Below are 22,173 nucleotides of genomic sequence, written 5' to 3'. Positions count from 1 at the left end.
ACGATAAACATCAGCAGATATAAACAGAGCAAAAGATGAAACAAGAAAATATATTAAATAAAGTAGCACATTAGAAACATGCTATCCTTTTACAAATATTCATACATACCATCATATTTGCTCTGAGCCAAAATTGTCACGATATCACCTTTAGGAATTTCTAATAGGTACAGAACAGCATCCTCTCGAATAATACCTCTGAAGTCTTGACTGTTTACCTGTTGCAAAGGAACCATACCAGAATTTAGTATTTCTTTCAGGTTTTTTTGTATACTGCAATTTTAGGTAACCATAGGATACTTTTTAGTGGTTTATATTTTATATTACTGCAGCTTTCAGTACCCAGGTATATCAACTTATTGTTATGAGAACTACATCTGTAAGGCACAAGATTGAAAAAGCCTAGAGAAAAATAGGTAATTTAACTGAGTGGTTTCACATATTCCATTATAATATTGGAAACCACAATCAACTTTAGTCACCATTCTTTCCTTAAAAACAAAGTCTTACATTTAAGTCAGACTATTCAGAAATACTGACTTTAATCTAATTATATTCTGTTAATTATAATAGAGAGCACAGAAAGGCAAATGGATTTTTGTGACAAGGGGATTTTTTTCTTTCATAAAAATTGAAAGAAGAAATAAAATGAATATTTATCTCAGCCATACCACTAAACAGATTTCTTAAAAGACAACTTCAGAATTGTCCTCATAATTATAAGTATCAGGGAATATTTTTTGTCAGTTAAGCTGCTTAAAATAATATATTTTAAATAATTCTGCATGCAAACCTTAAGAATTTGATCTCCCTCCTGTAGGCCTTCCTGTTCTGCTGAGGTCCCTTCTTGAATTCCAGCAACAAATATTCCTACGTCATTCCCACCAGCCAATCGGAGTCCCACACTATCTCCTTTCCTGAACTGCACCATTTTTGTATCAGGACTTAAAAGAAAAAACAATGGGTGTTATTTATTTCACTTTAAAATAGGCTATAAATAATTTCCATAGCAGTGTTTCTCGACTTTAGCAAATTTAAGAAATATGGATTTCAACTCCCAGAATTCACAAGCCAGTGGAGAGTGTAGTAGTTAGAGTGCTGTCCTTAAGAAAACTAACACCCACACTAACTCAGAAGCAGCTAATAACCAAATGCTTCAACATAGCAAAGAGGAAGCTGTCCTCACAATTTCGGATGGACCAAATGCACATTATTTGTGGAATCAAAAAGACCCAGAAGGTGCAGCCGAGACCTGAAGATGGAATAACAATGCTACCCTCTCCATTAGAGAGCACAGCAATTGATGTGAGGCATAGGATCATGGATAAATTAGCAACAGTCAACCATCAACCCTCAAACAATTAAACAGGAACTTCTGCACAGTACATGGGCCAGACCCTCCCGAATCTAGATGGCAGATTCCACAAAATCATGGAGAACAAGAAGCAAAAGATCATGTAGAACTTCCAGATCCAGAAGGGCAGAAAGGTACTGGCCAATCAATCAGACACTGTGATAGTAGACAAGGACCAGAAGACAGCAGAATAGATGTAGCGGTGCTGAATGATACAGGAACAATAGGAAAAAGGAGTATGAGAAGCTGGAGAAGTGGCTTGAAGGAGGATGTAGAGAAGATCTGGAAACTAAAGGCCAAAGTCGTCCCAGGAGTGGTCCCATTCCTACCAGTAGCGGTAGAAGCACTTGGGGCTGTGACTCCTAAGCTGGGAGAGTGGTTTCAACAGATTCCAGGAACATCAAAGTTCTCTATACAAAAGAATCCAGTGCTAGGAACAGCTAAGATTCTGCACAGAACCTTCAAACTACTGGTGAAATTAGAACTGCTGTTTTATCCTTGAAATAGAGCATTTGGAGCTTAAATGTTTTAAATTTGACTTTGATACATGACAAGATGTATTTGAATGTAGTATTACACCTGACTTTGTATGAACATCATTTCGGCAATGCCAAATTATGTTTTGTTTAATAAAACACTTTTTTCCATTATTACAATTATTTAAAGCAGCAAGATTTATAAATCAAAGCAATAGTAATAAAAGTTAAAAACTCATACCCATATATTGCTTGGTCCTCAGGATTTGGCTGAAGAAATACTCTTGTTGCTGGTTTTGAATGTACAACTATATGTATATATAAATAAATAAATAAATAACAACTTACAATCTGCTTCTATTTTAGTCCTCAATAATAAAAAGTGATATATCAGAAATTCAGTACTTTTTATTTAAAATAATTAGTATTGATATATCTGTCTTTGTTCCTAGTAAATATAGAATGTGTAAGATAACGGGCACTTATGGCTAAAATTTTATTTATTAAGTATGCAATGCCACAAAATAGAATACCTTCTTTATTTGCAGTAATTTCCAAAGATGCAGCAAAATCATAATCCTGAAGCACATTAAAGCAAACAAAACTTATGGCACCCATCCAATGCTTTTAATTCAACATCTAATATTGTATGCCTTAATATCTCAAAGGAAATTTCAAAAATATATTCTATTCTACTATAAACCACTATATAAATTGGTTTGCATACCAGATTAACACATTTTTATTAACCATAGTTTATTGATAAAACACAATTGACTGCATTTGTAGACTACATTAAAGCAAAATCAAATTATATTTTGGCTTAACATAATGTGTGTACCGGATCAATATAATTTTACTTAATGCTCTTTTGCTTTAATTACAACTTTTTTCCTCCATTTACAGACTGTTTCTTCAAGAAATTTCTACAGTGGGTCACCAAATATGCTAAAACATAGTTTATTGGTCAAATTTTGTTAGATAAGTTATTGTTGACTGGGCACTCAGTATGCTACTCCACAGATGATGTAAAATATTAAATTATCTCCAATTACTGCTCTCCTCAATTTACTATTCTCATCTTGTGGGACTGACAAAACATGTCTTCTTTGACACTGAGCACCCGCAACTAATGTACATAAGGTGCCAACTCTTTTGAGGTTCCTGAAGACTTAGCTCTCTTCCTAGGTCTGGAGCTGGTCTGTTGTGAAGCCTCTATCATTTTCTTTTAATTGTTATGGTTGTTTTTAGTCTGAACTCCTGCTTTTTTAACTATTTTAATTATATATTTGGATGATATAAGCCAGGAGTTTCGAAACCCTGGCCCGCAGAGTGGAGCTTGCCAGAAACCAGGCTACACAAACAAGTGAAGCCCCATCTGTGCACATGCGAGATGCAGCGCATGAAACTACACCCTCCCTGGTCTACGGAAAATCCTCTCTCCACGGAACCGGTCCCTGACGCCCAAAGGTTGTGGGCCATTGCCATAAGCCACCCAGAATATTTTGGAGTGGGTGGTCATAGGTAACAATGATAATAGTAGCACAATAGAAATAAATACACTACACACGATCTGATTGGTTGTGGCTTTTTGCACTGAAGGACTCCAGCTTGTGAGAGTAGCTCAGAGGGTTCAATTGTCTGAAGCAGGAGGAAAGTGGACTCTTATTATGCCATCCTATGAATCACTATTCAAATCGTGTAACTATATAATGGAAACCAGGATGCCTTGTTACTGAATCAAAAGGATCTCAAAAGAAAGCAGCACTAACCTGGTGGATCGTCTTGGTACTTCACTTGACTATTTGTCTCTGGTATTAAAGCAGCTGTGGAATCCACAGTTGATCGAAAAGGGGTGGGCATTGCTCCCATTTTGGAAAGTCTATTGCTTGGGTCTTCTTTTGCACTTAATACAAAAATCAGACACTGTTAAAAACAAATCAAAGATTCTGTGATGCAGCAAAAAGTAAATGACAGCACACGGAATACATCTCACCTCAATTTTTCCCTCAGCTTTTCATTTGAAGAATGAAACTCCACATCAGAGTGATGCGGTCTTCTGTCATCCTGAGGTGAGCAAGATCGGTTTGACTCTATTTCTGAAATATCTGTTGGGAGAACATAGCGCAGAGACTGGAAAAGTTACCACCGTCTGTAATTTTAATGTTTGTTGACGTGCATGCATAATAAAAGGCTTTCTTCTTTTAAACACTGACAGCAAAAAATACTTTCTGAAATTAAAGAAAGCTGATGTTACAAGATACTGCTAGTAGGAAACTAAACCCTCCAGGCAGAAAATTACACCATTGTAATTTTGCTTACCAAACAGATCTAAACTTAGGATAGAGATTTCTTAGCTTTTCTTCGAAGGTTGTCATTCAACAAACTTTGCTCAGATGAAGGCTTTGAAAAAAATGGTAGCATCAGATAATCTGTGGAAATCCTTAGGGCTGGCATAAAAATTATGACCAGTCACTTGAAAGCTGCTGTAGTAGTAGTAGCTTCCAGGGAAATGGAAATATCCAGATTGTCACTTATTATTGTGTAGTAATCTTGGAAGTCACTAGAGCAGTAAGGCAGCATTCTTCTCTTGAAGCCTTAGGCCAAAGTAGGTATCGATCTCTTAATATTCTGGGACATATCCAAAGACAGGCAGAGGAAGTAAGGTCCTTTCAAGTATGCACAATCTGGGGAAACATGCTACACATGGCTCCTAGCACTGTTTTGACCCAGAAATCAGGATTTTGGAGGATTAAGGGGAAAGATTTATACTCTAAACTTTACAGCAGTAACCTGGCAGCTTAAAGCACTTAATTTCCTTTAAACTTTAAGGCAGTGGTGTCCAACCTTTCCAGCTCTGCAGACCAGCACCAGCGATGGCGGCAGGCAGGGGAGAGGGGGTTCAGCACAAATGGAGCTTTGCGCACAAACGCGTGCCCACTTCTTGCATAAAAGGAGTTTCATGCACTGACCCACTTACCCACTGTTGGTGTGGCTCAATTCTCAATGGGCCGTGGCCTAGGACTTGGAGGCCTTCCTTTTTCTTTAAAGCCCATTACAAGCCAATTAAACTTGATAAGGAGCCCCGGTGGTGCAGTGGGTAGAGTGCAGTACTGCAAGCTACTCCTACTGCAGTTTGGCAGATCGAATCCCACCAGGCTCAAGGTTGACTCAGCCTTCCATCCTTCCGAGGTGGGTAAAATGAGGACCCAGATTGTTGGGGGTAATAGGCTGATTCTGTAAACCACTTTGAGAGGGCTGCAGAGCACTATAAAGCGGTATATAAGTCTCAGTGCTGTTGCTATTTCTATAAATCCCCATCCCTTATGCAGACATAGCAATGTCACCAGTATTTTCTCTCAGAGGTCCTCTGAGGCCAAGCAAATTATAAGGATGACCTCAGCACTGGGAAGAAAATACTTCCTGTCACCCAGAAGCAATCTCAGATTTTTTTTTTAGCCTTGCTTTCAAAACAAGTGGCAAGGAGCTATCCACTTCAAAGGGATTCCAGCTTTTTTAAGGAAAACTGAGTAAGGTATGCCTGATATTGCCTGCCTGAGCCATGAATTCCTGCCAACAATTATGAGCATTTACTGGATATGTGAATATGGAAGAAGCGGGTATCAATGAAATAGCTCGGGATGAACAGTAGGCTTATTTAGAGGTATTTGCCTCTCTAGTATCAGGGACAGAAGTTATGAACAACATGGAAAAATAGAATATGATATGAAACATATCTGTTCTGTAGATGATTCCTGCAGGGCTCATTATTGTCTTAGCTTGAGGCCCAGAAACCAGCTCATATCCTTTGCCTCAAAAATCTGGTCATGATTAAGAGACTGTTATTGTTTTTCCACACAACAAGCACAAATATTTTGCACACGGACGTATGTTTAGATCTATTTAGGATGTAACATTCTTACACATAGCTGTTGCTCACTGCTCTTTTGAAAACCATTAAAACATTTTAACAGTTTTTTAAAAAGTATGCTTTCAACCTCTTACCTTCCATTTCTGACTCGCTGTCCTGCATGGTAGGAATGTTGATTAGAGTTTGTCTTCTATCTCTCATAACAACCAACTGGAGTTTTCCTCTTGATTTCTCAATCAATTTTCTAGCATCTGATAAGGACAGATTCTCTGTCACTGTACCATTGATCTGAATGTGAAAAATAAGCAAATTGATTTATATCTGAAGTTCAAAGAATTTCCACCCAGTATTTACAAACAGGCAATTAAAACAACAACATCATTATATATTTTTACATCCCCATTAAGAAATTAATGTTTCTTTGTACAATGACATACTTTGAGAATGATGTCTCCTTCATGCAAATTGCCATCCTTTGTTGCCAGGCCAGTACCAGTCATCTCTTTGATAAAAATCTGACTTCCAAGCCGCAGGCCATATTCTGCAAGAGAAACAGGGTTTTGCAATTTATCGAAGAAACCTATTGCATACTAGCAATTTCCAAATTTTCTTTTTTAAGAAAAATCTATCAGTTTTTTTGGACCAAAAGCTTTCTGTCCAGCAATTCCCACATTTTAGACTGAGGGTGTAACTTATGATTCATAAAACCAAAGATAGTGTAGCAGTTAAATTTGGCTATTCTAGGACTCACAAACAAGTTAACTATCATTCAATTCAATTCAATCATATAATTCAAGTAAGCAGCACTTATAATTGACAGATTGTACTCAAAAAAACAATTTGCATAGGCACAATTTACTGCATAGTACCTTATGAACATTCAACACTCCAATGATCTAGAGCAGGGGGTCACCAACCTTTTGGACCTCAGGGATCACCAAACTCATAATTTTAAATCCCAGGGACCACTAACCAGTTCTGTGAATGTGGCTTGGTGGTCATGTGACTGGCTGGGCATGGCTTGTATGTAAATATTATAAATATTTATATATTGATTTTTTTTATAAAAAAGAGCAACTTTTACCCAAAATCAGGCAAAGTAGGCAGGCAGATTGAGTTGCTCACATAATCATTCATTGATCTATCTATCTGCCATCGGCTACCTGAGTCTTTCACATAAAATTTGCATGCTGTGAGTCTACACTGAATAATAGAACCTTCAGTTCTAAGGGAGGTTCGGCTGTGATTAAAAGCAGAGCCAAAGATCTAAACACTAGCTAAAAAGCAAGAAATCCAACTATTTCCTGTTTCCTAGCTAATCTAAATCTCCTGGCACAGCAGAACAGCTGATGGTTGGAAAAAGGAAAAACAGCAATTTAGCAGGCAAGTTTTCAGGGTAAGAAGTGAATGGGTGGGGAGGGTTCCCGTGGGCCATGTCGGCAGCGCAGCCTTGTGTTTCTGCGCAGCCTGGATTAATTGCTTTGGGTGGTGCTCTGGGCGTGAGATTTCTCTGCGGCCCACCAAAATTTTCTCATGGGCCCACTGGTTGGTGACCGGACAGAATTCAGACAGAATCCGAACGTGGGATTGGATCATCTAATCTAATTTTCTAATGCAGGAGAATACATTCCACGTAACCTCTGTTCAAAAGTCTTTGATAAGAAAAAGATAGTTTGCCTATTCAGGTTGTTTATTCTATTATCAACTGTTTCTATTATCAGAAACCATCTTTCTCACAGTTGGTTATATCCATTTTCTTGTAAATGTGAACCTACAGTTCAGTTCTTTATCTCTCCAAAGTACAGAGGATAAATTTGTATGGCAGTTATTTTATGTATTTGATGATGACTATCATACTGACTCTAAATTATCTTTTTATCTTTTCTTTAGGCATTTCCAACCTTTCCACCTAAGAACTTGACTTCTCATTGCTTCTGGGTACATACCAGAGATAACTGTATGGCTACTTAAGGGACAGCCTCTCCTTTCCAGAGACACTGTTTATTCCATATAAACTGAGAAAAAATGTTTGATGCTTGGCCTACACTATAACAAGTCATTTAAAATCAAAGCAATGTTTTGATTTTCAGCTTTAAGAGGATTCCAAATATATAAATAATCACTGGCAAAATCTTGAAAAGAAATACAATAGTTTTTTTAAAAAATCACCTAACAGGATGTCTAGAAGTAAATTTTCTCTTTCTCTCTCCCTCACCCCTCTCTGTGTTTAAATACAGCATGCTAAATTCAATTTTGTTTCATTCAGAACTTGAACTGTATTTGCAGATTTATGGTTATAAACACAGGATGCATCCAAAAAGAGATATTAAGCAAACAAATCTCAACCTATTAATAACATAAAAGGTGGGAATTTTTCTTACATTCCACTTTACTGTGGAAATAATTTATTTTAAAACTGATCTATCCAAACTAGCAACGCAAACAAAACAAAAGTCTCAAAGGGGAAAGTTATATATCTATCTGATATCTTTTTATTCATTTATGTAAACACATGTGCCAATTAAATTTTAAAATACCTAGGCACTTTGCAATAGTTTAACACGAATGAATGAATATCCTATATCCTGGAAAGCTCTACATTTTAAAAATCGTTTGGAAATTTGAGAGCCCAATATGGGCCTTCGGGTAAAATGGTTGAAGAATTGGATATAGCTGATTAAAGATCACTGGGCAGCAGCTGTCCACTGTTTTATTTTCTACAAAAATATTTGGGATCTACAAATGGCCCACAGACATTGCTGGAAATACTAGTCATGACTCAGGTCTACTCTGTAACATGCTAAATTCCTATAAAATTAGGTAGAGGAAGAACAAGGAACACCTCCGGTACATCACTGCCCCCTATTGGCAAAACAATGGCTATTGGTACACAGTGGGTTTTTCCCACATACAGATACACATGCGAGTACAACTTGGCAATACCTCCTTCTGTAAGCTACAGGTTATCCTTTTTAGAACGAAGAAAAGAGTAAAACATCAACAAAACTGGGTTTTGCATCAATGACAGCAAGACAACAAAAGAAAAGGCAAGGGAACACATTTCTTCAACCTGTATTTGAGAACTTGCCTTCATTTGATTTGCTTTTCGTGAGAAGAATACTAACAGGCTCTTCCTGTGTTCTACAGTCGTATGGGTCAGAGGCGGGACTGTGAGTACTCAGCCTATCTCTGCTACCACTCTTTGTTTCCCTCCCACGCTGAGGGTCAGGATGAGATTGCCAGTCATAATCTCTTGGTAGACTTCTGCCTCCATCATACCCATAATCATAGGTATCATATCGATCAACACTCCGCCCTCTGCTTCGGGGCCGTTGGTATTTACGGTCCAAGCTTCGCTCTCTATCCATGCTACGGCCCCGGCTTCGATCGCGACTGAAGCTGCGTTCTCTGCTGTGGGTGCGCCCTTTATTGGGGGCCATTCTGTAGCCCCTGTCAAGGTTGTCTCCCCAGCTCTGGCTACGGCCTGCATTTCCGCTCTGCCAACTCTTTTCGCTGTAGATGCTTCGAGTGCTTCGGCCGTCAAACTCTGCACGATCATCCAGGGCTTCGAAAGCTCTATAATCGTAGTCAAGGGACGGGCTTCGTTGAACAGCATGGACTTGTACCTTACGTGGTCTTTTCACAACCTATTTACAGGATATAAGAACAAGGTTACCTTTTTAAAAAATGAGTCAATCATTTTATATAGGTAGTCCTTGACTTATAAACATTTGCTTAATGACCATTCGGAGTTACGACAGTGCTGGAAAAACTGACTTATGACCAGTCCTTACATTTACAATTGTTGAATTGTCCCCATAGTTATGTGATCAAAATTTAGGTGGTTGGCAACCAGCATGTATTGATGATGGCTGCAGTGTCCTGGGCTCACATGATTGCCATTTGTGACCTTCCCAGGAGGCTTCTAAACAAGCAAAGATGGGGGAAGCTGGATTTGCTTAATGACTGCCTGATTCATTAACGACCATGAGAAAAAGGTTACAAAATCAGGCCCGACTCACTTAATGACTGTATTGCTTAGCAACAGATGTTTTGGTCCCATTGTGGCCTTAAGTTGAGGAGTACTGTAGTCCATTTTCAAAAACCTAGCATAAATTTGGATGCAACGTTGCATAGCACTTGACCAAATCTGATTCTCTTCACAGTGTGTCAAAATCACTAGAAGTTCTCCAGATTATCAATGCAACACTGGGTAGCATGTTCAATAACTTCCTTTTATGTATGGAATGAACTATATCTGCAAGTACTTTATCAAAAAGAGGAACATTCTGAAATAACAGAACAAAAGCCCTTCTATCTTCTTCCATTTCAAATGTTTGCTTACTTTCACATGGCTTGTTCTCCTCCAGGACTGCATACTTTATACTTGAACATAGTAAATTCTTCTGAAATCCCCCAATGCAGCAAGGTATTAATTTTTCCTTAGCTTTAGTGACAAAGGGTGGTTTACGTTAAGTTGTAAACCACGATCTGCAAGTCACAACAGCTGGGTTTATACTGCATTTAAAAAATAAGCTCCATTCCAATTTCGCACGGTGGCTGATCATCTTTTCAGATAAAAGGCAGCAGTGGGACAGGTACTCTGCTTTTTTAGTCTCAAATCTCTTTTAAGATTTATATTTCTCAGTCTCAGTGACTTTTAAGATTCCAATTCCCAGAATTCCCCAGCCAGTTCTGGGAGTTGGAGTCCACACATTGCTGAAGTTTAGAAACACTGATCTAGACTTCGTACTGGATCAATCTTTAAGACTTTGGGACTTGTGGGCTTTAACTCCCAAAATTCCCTAGCCCGCCATGAACAACTATTACTAACTGCACAAAATGGCAGATTTTTACTGAACCGAAATAGACAGGTAAACAAATACAATTTCAAAATTCATAGAACTCATTGCAGATCGCAATGAAAAGGTTACTTTTTATATATTTGATCATCTATTCCAAGACTAATCTGAAGTGATTATGTCTCCCAAAGCATTAACACCAACATATATTAGAAAGCACTATCAGTCTTATGGAAATCCTGAATTTTATGGATACCCTTCTTCAAAACTTTAGCAGAGGTTTGAAAACTATAGAACTCAGAGCTTCCTGGTTTCTAGGCCAGCACCTTAACCACTAGGCCAAATTGGTATTCTCTCTGGTCTCTCTCTTTCACAAATAAATAATAATAAACTTACGATGACAGCTGCTTTCCCACTTTTTCTTAGTTGCTGTACAGCAAATGCATGGGCCACATTTTCCATGGGTGTGCCATTAACCATAATAACTCTGTCATTCTCCCTGGAAAAGAAGTGAATCATTGTTGTTGTTTTTTAAAGGACCAACATTAATTCCATTCTGGTTGAAAACACGGGCATCTGCCTAATTCTGCCACAACTGCCACTCATGCAGCTATTTAATCCTGTACCAGTTTGTCCCCTTTGGCCTTCAATACCCAAGAAACACTGTAGAGAAACAAGTGTATTTTTTTCCCCTTTTTATTAGGCATGTGGACCTATAGCAGGACTGCATTGATCCTATTGGGTTTTGCATACAAATGTGTACTTTCTATTGACAGAAGAGAATATTTGCAGCTCAGTGGTGAACTATGGGATCCTTGGTGCTCTCTGAGCTTGGTGGGTTTTTTGCAGACGTTTCATCATCAGTGCACCAATGATGTCACCTAGTTTGGTAATAAAATGTCTGCAAGAAAACCACCAAATTCAGAGAGCATCAAATTTCTCCATTTCTCCTTCATTACAGGAATCATAGCTGATTACTGCACGTTGTTTACTATTTAGTGATGTAAGCAATGTTGGAGAACCAAATTTATAAACCAAATAATAACCACGAAACCAAACATTAGAATACAGTAATGGCATTTTCCCATTTCTTTTCTTTAGCTACAATGAGGAATACTCTATCATCATCATCATTATCATCATAAGATTTATTTATTTTTGCATTAGGTTTATTCTCTGAACAAACTCAGAAACAGCCAGATGTCCCTGAATGCTGCCTTCTGTGATAGAACAATAAATTATTCCCCAAATTTAAAATCCTCTATTGTAGAGCTCTGATAAAGGTAAGGAGAATTGGATGGTAGCCAGATTTATCATGATTACAGTAAAAATAAAATAAATAGTTACATTTATAGGGGCAAATATTAGGAAGGCCAAAGCTCAGAAACGTATTTGTTTTTACAAATAAATTGTCAATGCAACAAAACAGTTAGAAGTTAAGGTAAAGAAGCTAACTTACTGAAGTAATCCATCAGCTGGGCCACCTGCAAGGACATCAGAGACAACTATGGATGTCTCACCATTTTCAAAATGGGGGTTGTCTCTGCCACCAGAAACTGCAATACCAAATCCTCGCTTTGAGTCCTGAAAGGGAAAAAAGAAAAAAGCACACCACACCTTTAGCAATCAACCAAAACCACATAGCAACTCCCTCCCCACAAATTATATTCAATAATTCATATATAATTAAGGATATATTAGAAAAGTGAGTGGCGAAATTACAAAGGGACGGGGAAAAAAATATATTTTTGACAGCTAAGTGGGGCTTCGAACCGGGAAAGGAAGAAGCTGGAACTAAAGATTTAACTAAATTGGACTAAAATATCTTGACAATAAACAGGCATAAAATAAAGCTGGACTTAAGATTGTCAAAAAATAATAACAATAAAGTTTACAAATTGGAGACTGGACTGTGCTGGAATATTGAGGTTCGAAAAACCCTAAATAAAAAATAGGGGGAAAAGGTGAAGACTTTGTATAATGGAGAGTGCCACCTTTTGACAAAAACTTAAGCTCAAACAAAATGGAAAGCATCCTGTTTCTGAATGAACTTGTGTGGATATAACATTAAAGAAATATTGAAACAAAGTAAGAATCTTAGAAAGTGAAAGCAGAACCAGAATAAAGAAAAAAGCAAGGAAAGACTAACTGTGGGATTGATTGATGTTTTTGGTATAGACCCTGGGCTGGGATAATTGAGAACTTTAGAAAATTGAAAGAAGAAAGAAGGAAAGTAAAAGTGTTTTTTTTGTGGACTTTAACAATCATAAAATATAAGAGTGTGTAATGATGATATCTCTTCGGGAATTAAAAATGGAACTTAAAAATATGAGAGAATTACTACAGAAAAGAGGCAAATCACTTTGCTCTGTGTTGGAAAAAAATGAAAATGGAGATTGAAGAACAAGAAGAAAGAGCTTCAGAGGAGGAGGAGTCGACTCAAGGAGAAGACATCTTAAATAGACAATTAACACAAAGCACACTACAAAAAAGTGGGGAAAGAAGGAAAGTTAAAAAGTTGAGATTTAAGAAGGCAATTACCTGTGAAGTCAGGAAAGGCAGAAAGACCCAGCAGAAAAGGGGAAAGGAAGATATTAAGAAAGAGGGGGATATAAACTGGAATGAGAAAAGATATGGGGAAAAGAGGAGGAGTAGAAGCAGTAAGAAACAGGTGCATGAAATAAAGAAATACGGAAATAGTAAAATGTTGAAAAATTGGTTTTTCAGAGATAATGGTTGATGAATTAAAAAGGGGATTTTGCAGGGTGACAAGGGGTAATAAGAATATTTCTGCAATTAAAAATATTTAGAAAATAGGGTAATATACTGATAACTCTTATTAAAAATTAAGGGAGGAAAATATGCTGCGGAATCCAAATGAAAAGATGTAATGATTATTATTGTAACTTCTTAAAAATAATCGTTTATTGGGAATCAAGATGAGGGAATAAAGGTATATTTTAATCATTGAAGTGTCACACTCAAAGCAGTAAAAGGGGGGAAACCTATACTTTTTTTTTCTTTAGTGCTAAAATTTGTATTAATCTAGAATTTATAAAAAGAACATGTAATGGAAAGGGAATATGACAGACTAAAGAACCAACTAAATTAATAAGTTAATATAGACTATTAAAAGCAAGGAGAGACATTGGTAACCTTTTTATTATTAACATTATTATTATTATTAGACAAGCACATATTGCTTATCTTTATTTTTTAAATAAATATTAAAGGATTGTATTTGAAATAATTGAAATGAAACAAAAAGATGTTTTGATTGAGATTAATGAAAGAGGCTAGAATTAATGTGTTTCTCTCCTTACTGAAAATTTGGAATGGAAAAGGTAATAATAGAATTAAGTATGCATATATGAATGTATAATTGCTGTCATATTTCTATGTAAAGGTGATGACCCAGAAATATGTTGTCCACTAAAAAGAGATTTTTGTTTTTAATGTGAAAAACTGAATAAAATTTGTTTTTTAAAAAAGAAAGAAAGTAGAATAAGGGGATGTGGGCCATTTGTATTATGCCACTTTTGAATTTAAGTGTAGTAGTAGCACCAAAAATAAGAGGAAGGAATCACTTTTTGTTCAGAAAGTTAATACAAGTTGTAAGTCTGTATTTATTGCAACCTTCCTAAGCCTCTGCATAAGTAAATGTGTTAGAAAGTCCTTCCTTTTGACCTTCCATGTGACAATCTCACACTGTTATCCATTAGAGAAAACTATATTCTCGTTTGTTGGGTATAGTTATTTTTTAAACTCTTAATTTAAATTTAGGAATTTAAACCTGGGTCTTTTGATAACCAAGAGCCCATTCCACCATTCTGTTTAAGAAATGATCAGATTGAAACCTTCCATTTAAGATAGTAAAACTAATAGGTGGAAATACAATTATTTCAGTATCCTGTAATGATCACGGCAAAGAAGTAGATAATTGTTCAGCATTTCTTGGATAATCTGTGCACGATTCAGTTTCGAGGCCTCTGAGCAGTGTCGTCCCCCCCTTCCCCCCCGTGAAATCAAATACAAAAATATGGTTTGAGCAAACAGGTTTATCTGCATGCTGGAGGCCTTTACATGTATTGATGCTCAGTAAAAAGACAACAGCTGTATACACAAAAGCCAAGTGCTTATGTCACAGTGTAATTTACAAGAGGAAAGGTCTGCTTATCACCATTTTTAATTTTATTTGTGCCTTCAAGTCACTCTTGATTCTGGCAAACATCTGGACTAGTTCCTGCAGTTTTCTTGGCAAGGTACTTGGAAGTGCTTTGCCATGACCATCCTAGGGCTGAGAGAGAGTGACTGGTCCAAGGTCATCCAGCTGGCTTCAAGTCTAAAGTGGGACTAGAACACACATCTCCTGGTTTCTAGCACTTAACACTATACTAAGCTGCTCTTTTTGTACCACCACTGTCATGGTAAATTCTATCCTTTTTTTTGCATTGCATGAATGGGACAAAGATAACTTAATGATTTTGGGAAACAGTAGCATTTACAAAAAGTTGTAGTCCTAGATTCCTATATGTTCCAAAGAATGTAATTTGTTCCAAAACATTTCCTTCTTAGTTAATAAAAACTGAGTGCTGGAAAAGCCCAGAGGTGGTTTTGTGGCATTTTAAACTGTGCTACTTCTTCCTTGGGTTATAGAGAACTGAACCTTTTAAAAAAGATGGTTGTTATTTTTTAAGTTCTGGATATTTTTAGTAGCTCTAGAAAAATGAATTCCTAACACTGCAAAGGAAATTATTGATGTAAATAAATGAGGGCTTTGTTTAAAAATGATCAAGCAATATATTTATCAAGGTTAAATATTTTGTTATTGAAAAGCAATTAAAATTGGGACGTATCTTGATTGCCAATGGATATGAGATATTCAGTGCAAAAAAGTTATTAGAAAATTATAAATAAATAACATACTACCTTTTGTAAGGTCACTGTGTACTGTTCCCATATCAGCTCTTCCATGACTGGACCCTATTTATATGAAGAAAAAACAACATCAATTGAAAAAAGAGATTCTTTCCAAGAAAAAGTGCTTCAAGCAGAGTAAATATTTTTACAGTTATAACAAAGTAACATTTTAAAGCCAAATTTAATAAGCATAGCTACAAGTAAAACAAATAGATACTTTCTGAATGTTAGCAGAAAATAAGCATGACTGTTCCTCTACTTTCTTATTTTAAATTTGTAATATAAATTATAAAGGTAGCAGCCAAACCTTAGAAATCTACATCTTTTTAAATCCAGGTCTAAGCAAACGTCTAAGTAAGGCTATAGTCTCCAAGAATTATAATGATATAATAAAATAAAAACATCGACCCGAGTAGTTATTGACTAATGGCCACAGATGGGACTAGAAAATTTGTCTTTCAGCAATGTGATCATTAAAGTGAGACATCATGGGACATTTTTTCAACATTTTTCTACAGTTGTTAACTGAGGCATATCATGTGATGGTGATTTGTGACCCTCTCTACCAACTCCCTCTTCGACTTCATCATAAGCCAGCCAGGAAGGTTGTAATCATGCCAAAGGTCAGCTCTGCGGGTGAGTGGGTGGAGCACAGTCAGGAGCTATTGGCTCCGCCCTCCACAATAGACTCAGTTTCTTATGTGGCTCCTTGGGAAAATTATTGTCTTCCCTACAATCTGTGAATTTACAGTAGTAATCTTGCAGAAAATCAGGGAACTCCAAATTAACATATTAGGAGGAAAGTTTGCCTCAGAAAAGAAATTTTATAAAAGTAGAAATTAGTCAGAAATTGTTATTTCTTTCTGCCATGTGGTGCCAATTCCTATGTTCTGCATTTCCATGTACAAGTTATCAAACTCAATATCAGTCATAGGCCTTCAGCCATTTGTCAGAGTATGCTCATATAGCAAGTAGTTTCATGCAATGTCATCTCGGAATAAAATGCTCATCATTAATTAAAAGATAAATTAAGATGTGTTATCCAATATACATCCTAATGGCACAACTTAAACCATCCGAAATATTAATATTTTATTATTAATGTTGGTATCTTTACAAATATTAACCATGAAAAAAAAATGAGAAGAACTAAAATGAACAGGATTTTTTTTTTTAAAAAAGAAATATCACTGTAAAAATCAGGACAGATGACATTCCCAAAAAGCTCCAGATTGCGCATCTCCTTCTTGAATCATGTACCAGCAAAATTACTTTTCAAGTATTGCTCCTCTAAGGTCAAAATTTTGTTTGACACATGCAAACAGACAAATACATGCTCACTAGTTTTACAGTGTAGAAACCAACAGATGTAGATTTTTACATACATGCAGCTTCATGAAAAATGTGATGGGTAATTATTCATTACTTCAAGTATAGTAGTCCTCACCTTACGACCACCATTGAGCCCAAAACTTCTGTTGCTAAGTGAGACATCTGTTAAGTGAATTTCCCCCATTTTACAACTTTTCTGGCAACCATTAAGTGAATCACTGCACTTAAGTGATTAACTGTTAAGTTGGTAACATGGTTGTTAGGTGAATCTAGCTTCCTCATTGACTTTACTTGTGAGAAAGTCGGAAAAGTTAATCACATGATCCCAAGACACTGCAACCATCATGAATATGAGTCAGTTGCCAAGCATCTGAAGTTTGATCACGTGACCATGGAGATGCTGCAATGGTCCTAAGTGTGAAAAATAGTCATAAATGTTGGGGGCGACATGCTGACTATGTAAACCACTTAAAGAGGGCTGTAAAGCACTATGAAGCAATATATAAGTCTAAGCGCTATTGCTATAAGTCAGGGATGGGCAAACTTTTTGGCTCGGGGGCCTCATTGACTTTTAAAATTTGACAGACTGGCCGTCACCTGGTGTCAAAATGCCTGTCATTACAAGTCAAAATCAAATGAATGCAATCATTCAATCATTCACATCAAACCTTAATTCTGTACCAATCTTCGGCAGGCCGGATTAAAAAGACCAATGGGCCAGATGTGGCCCCCGGGCCGTAGTTTGCCCACCCCTGCTATAAGTGATTGTTTTTCAGTGCTGTTGTAACTTCGAACAGTCACTAAATGAACTGTTGTAAGGCAAGGACTGCCTGTACTTTAAAAATATTTTATTTGTGAATGAAACTAATGCTGTACAGTAATTGCTCTATAAGTACAGAAATTAGAGTAGCATTTTTTCCGGGAAGAAGGCAGAAGAGATTAATGTTCCTTGAAATTACATATAATCAAATTGCTATAAATGAAATAGAATGCTTTCACTGCTCTTGAAGAATGGATTAATTAAACTACAAGTGACTCCAGAAGCTGCATTTTGTAGAGAACAGAATGTAGTACTCTTATAAAGTATTGCAAAAGCCCACCTTGGGAGTCCCCTAGGCATAAAGGCCATCTGTGCTCTTCTAAATCTCCAACTCATAATCTTTTCTTTAATGTTATAAAAATTACATCTGTTTGCTTTGCAAAATACTGTCAAGGCCAACAGATTAATGGAAGGACCAAAATGAGCACGGGGGTTGGGCAAGATCTGAAGGAGACATTAAATTCTCGCCCCCAAAATTCTAGCTATATTAGGAGCCAGGAATTTAAAGGGAAATGATGCGTGGAGAATGTAAATACATCGAGAGATGAATTAAATCAAACACTAGCAGCTTATTAGTAGTTATTAATATGTCACTGGAGATAATACAAAAAGATAATCACAGTATGTTAGTTATTTATGCAATTACACAGTTGAAAAGTTACTGCTTTTCAGAAAATCTAGACCAATACCTTAATGAAGTGCCATTCTTCAATTCAACAATTTTTCTTAGAAGAATTATACACAGATTTCATCCTACCCAATTCTAATTAGTGTTTTTATTGCAAAAGCTCACCTTGGGTGTTTATATACTACTAGTGATTGTGAACCGCCCCATAAACATTTTTCAAGCATGAAGATTGAAAAATATCATCCAGTACATACTAGTTAATTCATATTTTAAATTTAAAAATCTTTCTGTGTACTGGAGAAAGGGAAAAGGTAATCAATTTGCTTCCCCTGTTAAAATCCTCTATTTTTCACAGCACGCAATCACATTCACTGTTTTACCTGTCTTTGCTGTGGCAGGTTGCAATCTGTTCAAAGTGTGAACTTCCCAGGCATTTAATCAATTTATATCACTCAAAAATGGTTATGCAATTCTGCTATAATAGCAGCCTACATATTCAGCTATTCAACCATCCTGCCATTCTTTCCCATACAGAAGCCCAAACACACATACACAAGAACACAAAAACTTTCAAAAGCAATGTTGAATGTCATAATGTTAAAAGAGTCCAGTCCAGCCTGTTTTAAAAGTTCTTAAATAACCTTTGAAGCTGATGTTAAGTAAGCATCAACATTAAGAGTTGCTTTTCCTCTGCCAAGAAAAACAAACAATGTAGGAAATGTGAATTTTCGGAAATATGGGTATAAGTTTTGCATCTGGAAAACATGCAGGATACAAATATTGGATATTGGGATGCAGATTATAGAACTCAGGGCAATTTGAGGAGCTTCCCCAAACATAGCTTTTAAGCAACCAATTCAAATACCATGCCCTTGTAAGGTGTTGGATATATTGCAACTAAAATGAATGACATCTGGATGGCAAAGATTGGGGAAGCTGATATAAAGTTATGAAAGGTGAAAAGATAAAGATTTATAGATAGATCACTGCTTCTCTCCAACTTCACAAACCCAAAATCAGCGAGAGCAACCTACTTCAATTAATCTCTTCCACATGTTTCCAACCTATATGGTCCTGAACTTTCTTTTGCCAATTGGGCCAGCAATATTTTCTGATGTCATCCATCCATCTTGTTTTAGGTCTTTCATGGACACTTCTTATCAAGTGAGATCCATTCTATGACTGCCTGCTGTCAGTTCTTCTTGCTATGTGACCAGCCCATTTCCACTTCAACTCTTTTACTCTTGATGATATCATATACTTTCATTTGTTCTCTAATCCATGTGCAATTCTTGCAATTCCAAGCATGTATCTTTCCAATGAGCAGTAATATTGAACTCAATTCATTTGGTTTTTTTTTCTAGTGAAATAACTCTCTTTTGGCATCTTAATCAACCAATCAGCTCCTGATATGCACAAAAGACAGGTATAAATCAATTACCCGACTTTTAAAGTTCAAAAGAGTCAGTAGAAATTCTGCTTTTTTACAGCGTTTTCAGGGGTTATATGGAGAAAAAAACATCATACATGTATGTATCACGAAGTACTATGGAAAAATCACAGGACTAAGGTTCTAATCACACCCTACATTCCCTTCCTAGAAGCATTACCAGATAAGGTAACTACAGTAAGGGACTCATTTCAGTGGTGTAGAAGATTGCAAAACAGTTTCTACCAATACATTTTGCACACAAAAAGTGCCTTCACCATTTCATTACTTATAAGAACAGTCACATGCTCAAGATACAATGTTCATCATACTATTACCAAATCTCAATTTTTCAAAAGCTTCACCTCAGCCTACATTTTTCATATAAGACAGGATGGAGACCAATGAGGATGACTTACTCATATTTTCAGAGGCAAACAAATAGCTGCTCTCTTCTACAGTTAATGCAAATTGCTTTGCCACCTTTCCGGTGTCAAAATTGGAACCAGTCTGCAACATAAAGCAGCTGAATTGTTCTTTAAGATTTCATGGATTAGTTCCTAATGCAAAAAGTATTTATTTGTGCAATGGTTATGTTGTCCTCTGACCTCAAAGCCTGGATTAGAAAGTGCTGGTATAAAAACAGAATGCAGACTGTACGCAAAAGGCTTTCACTGTGTCTTGAGCATCTAATAAACCTACACTGCATTGTTAAGCAGGCTAGTTGAAAAAAAACTAAGAAAAAAATCCGTGGTAGGGATAAAGGCTGTTTGAAACTGAATGCAACACTAATAGGCCAGTTTGCATACTTTTAGCACAACTCTATGCATATTTAGTCAAAAATAAATTCTAACATTAACTGACTCTCTCAGGAACAAGCCTTTATAGCTTTTCTGTTTGTTTATTTGTATCCTGTCTTTATTATTTTTACAAATAATTCAAGCCAAGGAACATGTACAACATACCTTTTTCCTTTTATTTTACCCACAACACTACTGTAAGGTGAATTGGGTGGAGAATGAATGACTAGTAGCCCAAAGTCACCCAGCTGGCTTTTATGTTGTATTGTTTAATTTTACTTGACTTATTTAGATATTTATCTATTATTCATAGGGTTTATAGACTCTGGTTTGTCAGGGTATTTTTAATTGTATATAACTATTTAGTATTCCACTATTCTTTTAACATTAAATCTGCCTAGGCAGTTTTTATTTTCATGTATTTAAATTCAGTTTAAATTGTGTATTTCTGTTCTATTTAGGTTTTAAGTATAGTATTCATTATTATTAAAGTATAGTAGGATAGCAGCTTTAAATATTCCATGTCCATATCCCAAATGTGATTGCTATTTTCATGAAAAACATGTATTTTTAGGGACAGAAATTTGGTGTTGCAGGAAAGGAGACAATAATGCTTTTGGAAAGATAAGAAAAATAGAAGTCTTAGTGGAGCTCTCACCTCACAATCAGGAGGCTGTGAGTTCAATCCTAGGTAGAAGCTAATATTTGGAATAGGCTCTCCTGCTTGAGCAGGGGGTTGGACTAGATGACCTCCAAGGTCCCTTCCAAGTCTGTTATTCTATGTTCCTTATAGAAATAAATATCATACATTTGCTTGTAGCATTATAATCAATACAATTTTACCCTATTTGCCATTTGTGTTATGTTCTTTAGATTTATATCAGCATAAACCAAATGAACGTTAGAAATGATATATTTTGAATTCATTTACATTCTGTAAACCGCTTAGAGAGGGCTGTAAAGCACTATGAAGTGGCATATAAATCTAAGTACTATTGCTATTGATTTACTTACCAAGTGTGGCAAAAAAGGCCAGAAAATCAGGCACAATTCATTTAACAACAACACGTTGCCTAGCAATGGAAATTCTGTCCCTATTTTGCTCATTAGAGGAGGGCTTTGTAGTAGGCTACCTTGAGTAGTTGGTTGGCCACTGTGAGAACAGAGTGCTGGATTAGATGGGCCAGATCTTCAATCCAGCCAACCACTGTTTATAATTAACCAATATTTACTTACAGTAAATATTTTTCAAAGATGTGGACGGGATTGCTTTATTTTTCTGAAGAAAATTTTCTAGCCTCGCATCACCAATTTGTCATTTTATGTGCACACTGGATTAATCTGCATAGGCTAATTTATATATGGCAACTTCATGTTTCCTTGATGAGCTACACAGAACAAATTGAAAATTGTTCTATGTAGATTAACACATCAACATCTGCCTAATCTGGACAGACTTTTTTTTTTCTGGAAAACACATCACTGGCAGCTTTGTGATTAAGGCTGTAACTTTGCTTAGAGTAGGTCTTAGTGAGCTCAGTAGAACGTAATTTTGAGTAGTCATACACAGGAATGTATTTTAATATTCCCAGATCAGTATAACATAATCTACAAGGCTGCTTAAATACTCCACTCTTTCAATTTATTATTGTCTAAATTATTAATCCTTCTCTTGACTCAAAATAAATCATATCCTACATGTTCAGCAAGTCTAGCAATAAACTATATTATTCATAATCCA

General features: G+C 36.3%; 1 protein-coding gene across 5 annotated transcripts in view; it reads right to left on the bottom strand.

Annotated features, from left to right (window-relative positions):
- The window catches only part of TJP2 (tight junction protein 2), a 69,944-nt gene that overhangs the window by 10,075 nt on the left and 37,696 nt on the right, over positions 1-22,173 (bottom strand). For all 5 annotated transcript variants that reach the window (XM_026703778.2, XM_087926712.1, XM_026703780.2 and 2 more), the window contains 11 exons: positions 15,433-15,486; positions 11,963-12,087; positions 10,900-11,002; positions 8,790-9,348; positions 6,139-6,242; positions 5,836-5,989; positions 3,827-3,938; positions 3,603-3,736; positions 2,072-2,138; positions 794-944; positions 110-218 (listed from right to left, as the gene is read on the bottom strand). In XM_026703778.2, the coding sequence (XP_026559563.2) occupies positions 110-218; positions 794-944; positions 2,072-2,138; positions 3,603-3,736; positions 3,827-3,938; positions 5,836-5,989; positions 6,139-6,242; positions 8,790-9,348; positions 10,900-11,002; positions 11,963-12,087; positions 15,433-15,477 (1,663 nt within the window). In that variant the 5' untranslated portion in view covers positions 15,478-15,486. The remainder of the gene's footprint in view (positions 1-109; positions 219-793; positions 945-2,071; positions 2,139-3,602; positions 3,737-3,826; positions 3,939-5,835; positions 5,990-6,138; positions 6,243-8,789; positions 9,349-10,899; positions 11,003-11,962; positions 12,088-15,432; positions 15,487-22,173) is intronic.

The sequence above is a fragment of the Pseudonaja textilis genome, chromosome 2 (genome assembly GCF_049901715.1).
Source record: "Pseudonaja textilis isolate UNSWEBS1 chromosome 2, rPseTex1.2, whole genome shotgun sequence".
Lineage (NCBI taxonomy): Eukaryota > Metazoa > Chordata > Lepidosauria > Squamata > Elapidae > Pseudonaja > Pseudonaja textilis.
The sequence above is the reverse complement of the archived record's forward strand: the minus strand, read 5'-3'. Positions and strand labels throughout refer to the sequence as shown.